General features: G+C 39.9%; 1 protein-coding gene across 2 annotated transcripts in view; it reads left to right on the forward strand.

The window, feature by feature from the left end:
- The window catches only part of rnaset2 (ribonuclease T2), a 43012-nt gene extending 32248 nt beyond the window's left edge, over nucleotides 1-10764 (forward strand). The window contains exons 2-10 of one of the 2 annotated variants that reach the window (XM_079555224.1): nucleotides 7303-7375; nucleotides 7468-7522; nucleotides 9268-9317; nucleotides 9404-9461; nucleotides 9560-9624; nucleotides 9731-9844; nucleotides 9931-9976; nucleotides 10055-10129; nucleotides 10216-10764. In XM_079555224.1, the coding sequence (XP_079411350.1) occupies nucleotides 7311-7375; nucleotides 7468-7522; nucleotides 9268-9317; nucleotides 9404-9461; nucleotides 9560-9624; nucleotides 9731-9844; nucleotides 9931-9976; nucleotides 10055-10129; nucleotides 10216-10395 (708 nt within the window). In that variant the 5' untranslated portion in view covers nucleotides 7303-7310 and the 3' untranslated portion in view covers nucleotides 10396-10764. Of the gene's footprint in view, nucleotides 1-7201; nucleotides 7376-7467; nucleotides 7523-9267; nucleotides 9318-9403; nucleotides 9462-9559; nucleotides 9625-9730; nucleotides 9845-9930; nucleotides 9977-10054; nucleotides 10130-10215 lie in introns of those variants that run through there. The other variant, XM_079555223.1, reaches the window with a different exon arrangement.
- Nucleotides 10765-11780: the final 1016 nt, after the last annotated feature.

Below are 11780 nucleotides of genomic sequence, written 5' to 3' on the forward strand. Positions count from 1 at the left end.
TACCAATATGCCCATTTGGAACATGTAACAAACGGTCCTTTTTCCTACATATAGGGAAGGTTTTAAAGAGTCCTTTGAAAGGTTTCACTCATTTCTCTGTGGGTTATTGTTAGTCACCTCTCACACTCACTATGTGCATAATATGACCCAATTTCACTGTACAATTTATGAATAAATACACTACCAATATGACTATTTGGTCATTGTGAACATGTCACTAAAGCTCCTTTTTCCTACATATTGGGAAGGTTTTAAAGAGTCCTTTGAAAGGTTTCACTCATTTCTCTGTGGGTTATTGTTAGTCACCTCTCACACTCACTATGTGCATAATATGACCCAATTCCACTGTACAATTTATGAATAAATACACAACCAATATGACTATTTGGAACATGTAACAAACGGTCCTTTTTCCTACATATAGGGAAGGTTTTAAAGAGTCCTTTGAAAGGTTTCACTCATTTCTCTGTGGGTTATTGTTAGTCACCTCTCACACTCACTATGTGCATAATATGACCCAATTCCACTGTACAATTTATGAATAAATACACTACCAATATGCCCATTTGGTCATTGTGAACATGTCACTAAAGCTCCTTTTTCTTACATATAGGGAAGGTTTTGAAGAGTCCTTTGAAAGGTTTCACTCATTTCTCTGTGGGTTATTGTTAGTCACCTCTCACACTCACTATGTGCATAATATGACCCAATTCCACTGTACAATTTATGAATAAATACACTACCAATATGACTATTTGGAACATGTAACAAACGGTCCTTTTTCTTACATATAGGGAAGGTTTTAAAGAGTCCTTTGAAAGGTTTCACTCATTTCTCTGTGGGTTATTGTTAGTCACCTCTCACACTCACTATGTGCCTAATATGACCCAATTTCACTGTACAATTTATGAATAAATACACTACCAATATGACTATTTGGAACATGTAACAAACGGTCCTTTTTCCTACATATAGGGAAGGTTTTAAAGAGTCCTTTGAAAGGTTTCACTCATTTCTCTGTGGGTCATTGTTAGTCACCTCTCACACTCACTATGTGCATAATATGATCCAATTCCACTGTACAATTTATGAATAAATACACTACCAATATGCCCATTTGGAACATGTAACAAACGGTCCTTTTTCCTACATATAGGGAAGGTTTTAAAGAGTCCTTTGAAAGGTTTCACTAATTTCTCAGTGGGTAATTGTTACTCCTCGTAGTTGTGGCCGTAAGGTCTCTGGTGCCTGTCGCGGCGGCAATCCCCGAACCCGGTGGTGGCGCCCGGAAGTAAGGGATGCCGTCAAGCTGAAGAAGGAGTCCTACCTGGCCTTGTTGGCGTATGGGACTCCTGAGGCAGCTGAGAGGTACCGGCAGGCCAAGCGTGCTGCAGCTCGTGCGGTCGCGGAGGCTAAAACTCGGGTCTGGGGGGAGTTCGGGGAGGCCATGGAGGAAGACTATCGGTTGGCCTCGAAGAGATTCTGGCAAACCATCCGGGTCCTCAGGAGGGGGAAGCGGTGCTTCACCAACACTGTTTACAGTGCGGGTGGGGAGCTGCTGACCTCGACTGTGGATGTCGTCGGTCGGTGGAAGGAGTACTTCGAGGACCTCCTCAATCCCGTCGTCACGTCTTCCAATGAGGAAGCAGAGGCTGGGGACTCTGAGGTGGGCTTGTCCATCACCCAGGCTGAAGTCACCGAGGTGGTGAGAAAGCTCCCCGGTGGCAGGGCTCCGGGGGTGGATGAGATTCGTCCTGAGTACCTTAAGTCTCTGGATGTTGTAGGACTGTCTTGGCTGACACATCTCTGCAACATCGCGTAGCGGTCGGGGACAGCGCCCCTGGATTGGCAGACCGGGGTGGTGGTCCCTCTCTTTAAAAAGGGGGATCGGAGGGTGTGTTCCAATTACAGAGGAATCACCCTCCTTAGCCTCCCCGGTAAGGTCTACTCCAGGGTGCTGGAGAGGAGGATCCGGCCGATAGTTGAACCTTGGATCCAGGAGGAACAATGCGGTTTTCGTCCTGGTCGTGGCACACTGGACCAGCTCTATACCCTTCATCGGGTGCTCGAGGGTTCGTGGGAGTTCGACCAACCAGTCCACATGTGTTTTGTGGACCTGGAGAAGGCGTTCGACCGCGTCCCTCGTGGTGCCCTGTGGGGGGTGCTCCGGGAGTATGGGGTCTGGGGCCCTCTGTTAAGGGCTGTCCGTTCCCTGTATGACCGCAGCAGGAGCTTGGTTCGCATTGCTGACCGTAAGTCAGACCTGTTCCCGGTGCGTGTTGGTCTCCGCCAGGGCTGCCCTTTGTCACCGGTTCTGTTCATTACTTTTATGGACAGAATTTCTAGGCGCAGTCAGGGGCCGGAGGGTGTCTGGTTTGGGAGCCTCAAGATCTCATCTCTACTGTTTGCAGACGATGTTGTGCTGTTGGCTTCAACAAACCAGGACCTTCAGCGCGCTCTGGGGCGGTTTGCAGCCGAGTGTGTAGCGGCCGGGATGAGGATCAGCACCTCCAAATCTGAGGCCATGGTTCTCCACTGGAAAAAGGTGGCTTCCCCTCTACAGGTCGGTGGGGAGTCCTTACCTCAAGTGGAGGAGTTCAAGTATCTCGGGGTCTTGTTCACGAGTGAGGGACGGATGGAGCGTGAGATCGACAGCGTCAGCAGTGATGCGGTTGATGTATCGGTCTGTCGTGGTGAAGAGGGAGCTGAGTCGGGTGGCAAAGCTCTCGATTTACCGATCGATCTACGTTCCCACCCTCACCTATGGTCATGAGATTTGGGTCATGACCGAAAGGACAAGATCGCGAATACAAGCGGCCAAAATGAGTTTCCTCCGCAGGGTGGCTGGGCGAACCCTTCGAGATCGGGTGAGGAGCTCAGTTACCCGGGAGGAGCTCGGAGTAGAGTCGCTGCTCCTTCACGTCGAAAGGATCCAGCTGAGGTGGCTCGGGCATCTGTTCCGGATGCCTCCTGGTCGCCTCCCGCGGGAGGTGTTCCAGGCATGTCCTAGTGGGACAAGGCCTCGTGGAAGACCCAGGACACGGTGGTGGGACTATGTCTCCAAGCTGGCCTGGTGTCGCCTCGGGGTCCTTTTTCTTACATATAGGGAAGGAAACAATTACCCACTGAGAAATGAGTGAAACCTTTCAAAGGACTCGTTAAAACCTTCCCTATATGTAAGAAAAAGGAGCTTTTGCTACATGTTCAAAATGACGTCATGTTGGTTGTGTATTTATTCATAAATTATACAGTGAAATTGGGTCAAATTAGGCACATAGTGAGTGTGAGAGGTGAGTAACAATTACCCACTGAGAAATGAGTGAAACCTTTCAACGGACTCTTTAAAACCTTCCCTATATCTAAGAAAAAGGAGCTTTTGTTACATGTTCAAAATGACCAAATAGGCATATTGGTAGTGTATTTATTCATAAATTATACAGTGAAATTGGGTCAAATTAGTCACATTGTGAGTGTGAGAGGTGAGTAACAATTAGCCACTGAGAAATTAGTGAAACCTTTCAAAGGACTCTTTAAAACCTTCCCTATATGTTAGAAAAAGGAGCTTTTGTTACATGTTCAAAATGACCAAATAGGCATATTGGTAGTGTATTTATTCATAAATTGTGCAGTGAAATTGGGTCAAATTAGGCACATTGTGAGTGTGAGAGGTGAGTAACAATTAGCCACGGAGAAATGAGTGAAACCTTTCAAAGGACTCTTTAAAACCTTCCCTATATGTTAGAAAAAGGAGCTTTTGTTACATGTTCAAAATGACCAAATAGGCATATTGGTAGTGTATTTATTCATAAATTGTGCAGTGAAATTGGGTCAAATTAGGCACATAGTGAGTGTGAGAGGTGAGTAACAATTACCCACTGAGAAATTAGTGAAACCTTCCCTATATGTTAGAAAAAGGACCGTTTGTTACATGTTCAAAATGACCAAATAGGCATATTGGTAGTGTATTTATTCATAAATTATACAGTGAAATTGGGTCAAATTAGTCACATTGTGAGTGTGAGAGGTGAGTAACAATTAGCCACTGAGAAATTAGTGAAACCTTTCAAAGGACTCTTTAAAACCTTCCCTATATGTTAGAAAAAGGACCGTTTGTTACATGTTCAAAATGACCAAATAGGCATATTGGTAGTGTATTTATTCATAAATTATACAGTGAAATTGGGTCAAATTAGTCACATTGTGAGTGTGAGAGGTGAGTAACAATTAGCCACTGAGAAATTAGTGAAACCTTTCAACGGACTCTTTAAAACCTTCCCTATATGTTAGAAAAAGGAGCTTTTGTTACATGTTCAAAATGACCAAATAGGCATATTGGTAGTGTATTTATTCATAAATTGTGCAGTGAAATTGGGTCAAATTAGGCACATAGTGAGTGTGAGAGGTGAGTAACAATTACCCACTGAGAAATGAGTGAAACCTTTCAACGGACTCTTTAAAACCTTCCCTCTATCTAAGAAAAAGGAGCTTTTGTTACATGTTCAAAATGACCAAATAGGCATATTGGTAGTGTATTTATTCATAAATTGTGCAGTGAAATTGGGTCAAATTAGGCACATTGTGAGTGTGAGAGGTGAGTAACAATTAGCCACGGAGAAATTAGTGAAACCTTTCAAAGGACTCTTTAAAACCTTCCCTATATGTTAGAAAAAGGAGCTTTTGTTACATGTTCAAAATGACCAAATAGGCATATTGGTAGTGTATTTATTCATAAATTGTGCAGTGAAATTGGGTCAAATTAGGCACATAGTGAGTGTTTTGAGGTGAGTAACAATTACCCACTGAGAAATTAGTGAAACCTTTCAAAGGACTCTTTAAAACCTTCCCTATATGTTAGAAAAAGGACAGTTTGTTACATGTTCAAAATGACCAAATAGGCATATTGGTAGTGTATTTATTCATAAATTATACAGTGAAATTGGGTCAAATTAGTCACATTGTGAGTGTGAGAGGTGAGTAACAATTAGCCACTGAGAAATTAGTGAAACCTTTCAAAGGACTCTTTAAAACCTTCCCTATATGTTAGAAAAAGGAGCTTTTGTTACATGTTCAAAATGACCAAATAGGCATATTGGTAGTGTATTTATTCATAAATTGTGCAGTGAAATTGGGTCAAATTAGGCACATAGTGAGTGTGAGAGGTGAGTAACAATTACCCACTGAGAAATGAGTGAAACCTTTCAACGGACTCTTTAAAACCTTCCCTATATCTAAGAAAAAGGAGCTTTTGTTACATGTTCAAAATGACCAAATAGGCATATTGGTAGTGTATTTATTCATAAATTGTGCAGTGAAATTGGGTCAAATTAGGCACATAGTGAGTGTGAGAGGTGAGTAACAATTACCCACTGAGAAATTAGTGAAACCTTTCAAAGGACTCGTTAAAACCTTCCCTATATGTAAGAAAAAGGAGCTTTTGCTACATGTTCAAAATGACGTCATGTTGGTTGTGTATTTATTCATAAATTATACAGTGAAATTGGGTCAAATTAGGCACATAGTGAGTGTGAGAGGTGAGTAACAATTACCCACTGAGAAATTAGTGAAACCTTTCAAAGGACTCTTTAAAACCTTCCCTATATGTAAGAAAAAGGAGCTTTTGTTACATGTTCAAAATGACCAGTCATGTTGGTTGTGCATTTATTCATAAATTATACAGTGAAATTGGGTCAAATTAGGCACATAGTGAGTGTTTTGAGGTGAGTAACAATTACCCACTGAGAAATGAGTGAAACCTTTCAAAGGACTCGTTAAAACCTTCCCTATATGTAAGAAAAAGGAGCTTTTGCTACATGTTCAAAATGACGTCATGTTGGTTGTAAATTTATTCATAAATTATACTGTGAAATTGGGTCAAATTAGGCACATAGTGAGTGTGAGAGGTGAGTAACAATTACCCACTGAGAAATTAGTGAAACCTTTCAAAGGACTCTTTAAAACCTTCCCTATATGTAAGAAAAAGGACCGTTTGTTACATGTTCAAAATGACCAAATAGGCATATTGGTAGTGTATTTATTCATAACTTATACAGTGAAATTGGGTCAAATTAGTCACATTGTGAGTGTGAGAGGTGAGTAACAATTAGCCACTGAGAAATTAGTGAAACCTTTCAAAGGACTCTTTAAAACCTTCCCTATATGTTAGAAAAAGGAGCTTTTGTTACATGTTCAAAATGACCAAATAGGCATATTGGTGGTGTATTTATTCATAAATTATACAGTGAAATTGGGTCAAATTAGTCACATTGTGAGTGTGAGAGGTGAGTAACAATTAGCCACGGAGAAATTAGTGAAACCTTTCAAAGGACTCTTTAAAACCTTCCCTATATGTTAGAAAAAGGAGCTTTAGTGACATGTTCAAAATGACCAAATAGGCATATTGGTAGTGTATTTATTCATAAATTATACAGTGGAATTGGGTCATATTATGCACATAGTGAGTGTGAGAGGTGACTAACAATAACCCACAGAGAAATGAGTGAAACCTTTCAAAGGAGTCTTTAATAGCATCCGAAATGTCGGAAAGATTCAATTTTTAGAGGAGAAATTACATTGTTGACGGTCCCTAATTCTCCGTACATTGGTCTCGCGTATTCGCAGTAGTCTACACGTACATTATTTTGTTGACGGTCCCTATTATTCAGTGCATTGGCCTAGTGCAGTCGTTGTAATAATCTACGCTTAAAAGAACGTACAATACATTGTTGACGGTCCCTAAACCTGAGCCCATTGGCCTACCGTGTTAGCGGCAATAATCGCGCACTACAAAACAACATTACGGCTGGCTTGACTGGCATTTTGCGGATGACGGCTCACTTGACCGCAGTATGACATGAGGGCAAACAGACAAGCTTGTCACATGACGATGCGCAGCGACATGGAGAATATTATTGGCTGAAGGCTTTGAGCAGAGAGGAAGTATGAGACGTAAACAAAAGTGCCACACTCACACTGTTCTTTGCTGGTGAGTTAGGCTGCTGAGACTTCTATCGCTTTGACAAACGATACACTGAACGCAACATCTAGCCTAATATATTCTGTGTTTTTGTGCCGCAAGAGTAGCGTTATCACTTGCGGAAATGTACTTGGCAGCTGAATGCACGTAGCTAATAGTTTGTTACATTGTAATTTTCGTACCAAGACATTTTCATTCTGTGTAAGCTACTTGCGTTATTATTGTTAAAAAGTGGCGGCAGCTTCTGTTTTAAATCATTATGAAGCATGCCTCTTGTACAGTTTTAGGCTACAATGCTTAAAAGTATTAGCTATGATTTTTGCTTTACAGATACGCGATGAAGCTGTTTCTTTTACACTTCCTGGCTGCAACCGCAGCCTCTGCCTTTGTCATGTCCCCTCCGTAAGTAAAGCTTTTATTGAGCAATAGAATAGTTTCTGGCAAGTTGTGTCAACACTATGAAAACAATGTTGTATGGATTTCTAATATTTCAGACACATGTGGACCAAACTGATCCTAACACATCATTGGCCCACGACCTTCTGTGAGGTATGTATTCCCATATTCATTAACATTACGTTTTTTTATATACCCTAGTAAGAGGTACTTATGGTATGTACAGTGTTCCTCTATTGCCATGAATTGGGAAGTGATCATGTGATAAAAGAACACTGGTTGAGTCATAAGACTGGGTGTGTGCCTTTAATTTGAACGAAGTAATGCTATCATGTCGCTGTTTAAGCTTTTCTTTATTTTTACTATAAGATAATAGCTGGTGAAGTGCACCACAGTATATATATAGTATGGTTGGAACATATACAAGCTTATCAATAGTGTAAAGGCCATGATACAATCTGCCAGTCTAGAGAGACCAGTATTATTGTATATATAATAATGTTCTACTTTTCCCCACCATTTTCAAATTGAATCACAATGTGAATACACTGTGATACAATTTGTTTTCATTTTACATATGTACCACTTATGCTCAAAAGTTTACATACCATACAACCCTTCAGTTAGTGGTTGTGTGAAGCCATATATGGTGAAACAACAGAGTTTGCTCTTTTTAAATCATAATGAAAAATAGAAACTACCAAAATGACTCTGATCAAAAGTTCAGCTGTGTTCAAACTAATTAATGGGGCTGTCACACCTTGACGATTTAGCCAGTGTATGCCGACGTCCTAGAATTTCCTAAAACGCTGGCATACGCTGAACTTTATATGTATTTTTTCATTTTTGTTTTTCAGTATATATAGAGTATCCATAATGAGTCCACAACTTATACCCAGCGACAGCCTAACTTATGCATGACGCACAACAGCGTAATGCGACAAGCCAGTGTACTGAGCGGGGCTGCAAGGCCATAGGAAAGGTAGACATCAGTGATGTGCGGGTTGCGGGTTTGACCATGGTCCCTGCGGGCTGCCTTCCGATTGGGTCATGAAATTCTCCTTTGATCGTGGGGCGGGTTAGAAAAATGCCGGTCGCGGCCACTCTTTGCCGCTGTACACGAATTCATTGAATTTCGCAAATGCCACAAAGTATCCACTTACAATATGCCAAACAGCACAGAGACAAGCCTCAACATTTCTGAAACAGTTTAATTTGGAATGATGAAACCAAAAAATGTCACTCATCAGCCTGGAAGCTGCACATGGGACACGCTCGGATGTTCCAACATGACAACGATCCAAAGCACGAGGCCATAATAAATAAATAAATACAATAAAGTGAAGGCTCTGGAGTGGCCATCTCAGTCTCTTAACCTCAATGTTATTGAGCCACTCTGGGGAGATCGCAAACGTGCAGTTTATAACAGCCCAGGAATTTACAGGAACTGGAGGCTTTTTGACAAAAACAATGGCCAGCTTTACCATCTGAGGAAATAAAGAGGCCCATCCACAACTACCACAAACAAAATCCAAGCTGTCATTGATGTTAAAGTCGGCAATACACAGTATTTAAAACTGGAGTATGTAAACTAATAATCAGGGTCATTTTGTTAGTTTCTTTTTTATTACCATTCATATTCTCTGAAAAATTGCCAAAAAAACCTAAAATTCTGCCAGGGTGTGTAAACTTTTAAGCACAACTGTATTTTTTATATTGTTTAACTTATTGTCTTCTAGAGCACTTTGTGATTTTGTCTGTGAAAAGCGCTTTATATACAAACTTTACTTACTTACTTACTTACACAATATGTGAATTATTTATGTAATTTTGGATAGATATAATGTAGATATAATGTAATTACTTGTAAATAAGAGTCAGGTTGGTTCACATTTCAGATGGAGCACTGTAAGTCCACTATTGACACCTGGACTTTACATGGACTTTGGTAAGACTATTGTTAGTTCTGTTTATATTTTCTTTAGACTTTATTAGCAAGTGGAAAATGATTGCATTCTTTGTTTTTGTCTTTAGGCCTGACAAAGGCATTGAATGTAATTCATCTTGGCATTTCAACGTATCCTTGATAGAGGTTTGTCTTGAATATAATTATATTCACACATAGCATGTTTTTTATGATTGTTTTCTGTTTAATTTTTAATTCTATTGTTTGGGTTTGTTTTGCTGTAGGATTTGATCCCAGACATGGAGAAGAGCTGGCCAGATTTAATCAGTCCAGAATCTCCTACATTTTGGTATTGCTGTTTGTATTTTTAGAATGTTACACATTGTTTAAATTTACAGTTTCAAGTCAATGTGGTTGATGTGAAATTCAATCTGAACTCCTTTGTGTCCTTGCAGGAAATATGAGTGGCACAAACATGGAACATGTGCTGCCAAAGCTGAGTCTCTGAATAGTCAGCATAAATATTTCAGCAAAGCCCTGGAACTGTATCATAAAGCAGATCTGGAAAGGTGCAGCCCATAATTTATAGATTTCATTCATGTCACTGTAGTTACTATAATACATTTAACTTTAAAATGTTTGTTGTTGTTTTCAGTGTGTTAAACAAGTTTGGCATCACCCCCTCTAAACAGTACTACCCAGTAAGTCAGAATAGCATTGGTAAATTTATTATTTTTTGAGATCATTGTAAGCATTTATTGCTGTGATTGTGTGTTTAGTTTGCCCAAATTGAAAAGGTTATCGACAGCTTCTACGGCATCAAATCTAAGATCCAGTGCGTCCATCCGTCAAAGGTTTGCCTACAGGATTTATTTTTTGTTTTCAGTGTAAAGCAGTACATGTTAAATCCGTTTAAACACACACTTTTTTTCCGTTGTAGAACGCTGATTATCAAATTTTGGGACAGATTGAGATCTGTTTCACACCTGACTTCTCTCTGATGGACTGTGAGAGAGAGTCCAGCAAGAAACCTCTGAACTCGTCTGTGAAGGCTGAAGCTAAGTCTGGCTTCAGTGTGTGTGACCCTAACGTTCCAGTCTACTATCCTCCTTTGGTATAGATTCAAAACCTACGTGGAAAAACAGAAAAACAAAAGCAATTGTCAATGATTATTCAGTCATGGCTGATAATGACTTTTTAAATTACACTGCACTGTTAAATTCTCAACTTCACACTACACATGAACTATTAGACAGCATGAAGACTTTGAGCAATGTGTATCAGGGGAATCTTGGGCTCACTGCCAGTAGCTGTACAATTTTATTATATATTTTTTTAGCTTTATTAATAACCAGGAAAGTGCCACCAAGGTCTCTTTTTCAGGGGAGTCCTGGTCCCAGGAGGACACTATTGTACATATTTTAGTGGTATTTTTACACAGACACACGGAGAGCATGCAATCAAACTCAGGAGCTTCTTGCTGTGAGGCATGAGCGCTAACCACTGTGCTGCCAAAATAATACCAACACATCTCATCATGTGGACAGTTGTGCAAATTGCTTTTAGAAGAAAACAACAATTTAATATGCACAATTCTAATAAATAGTAGGACAAAACACAAGATAAAGACACTAAACAATTATGAGCAAGATGAAGACCATAACATTTTTTGCATGTTTCTTTAGGTGTATTTTAAAAGTCGTGATGAATGATCTATTATCTATTGCTTTTCTAGCCAGGTGGTCTGTATTATTTGTATGCCACACAGACGTATTTCATATTCACAGATCAGTTTGCTAAAGCAGTACTTGTACCTTGATCACTTCAAATTTGGTGTTATCTTAATGTTTGACTTACATGTCTGATCTGAATAATGGCAAAAAGTACAAGTGCTTGAGACAAAACTTTTTATATAACATTAAGCAATTTTTTTCTCTGCGTTAAGTTACTAATGTTATTTAAGTAATGTCAACACTAATACCTCTTTAGCTTTATTTGTAGTGCTGATGTGGCCTTGACTAAACTCTTTTTAAGTAGCGTTTTTGACGAAATTCACATTATACACACACACGCACACACACACACACACGCACACACACACACACACACACACACACACACACACGCACACACACACACACACACACACACACTGTTCACCTCCTGTCATTTTGTTTTGTTATTAATAAACTTGTTTTTTGGTATTAAAGTCATTGTACACAGAAGGGAACGACAAATCTACCTTTTACTTGAATAAAAAATGGGCACAATACTAATATGCGTCACTACTTTACTTATTTAATAGTCATCTACTTTATATGCTGTAAATGGAGAAAAGCTGCTGTTTTTAAATTGGATTTTAAGAGCATCTTGGGTTTGATTTAAGTGTGTTTGTGTCTGGCAGTCTGGCCATTTCACCTGACGTGTATAAATATTAATGTTGTGATCTTCTTACTGAGGCTTAATCCCACTGGGACAAAGACAGGCCATAATCCTGAATCTGCC

The sequence above is a fragment of the Gobius niger genome (assembly GCF_951799975.1).
Source record: "Gobius niger genome assembly, chromosome: 4".
NCBI lineage: Eukaryota > Metazoa > Chordata > Actinopteri > Gobiiformes > Gobiidae > Gobius > Gobius niger.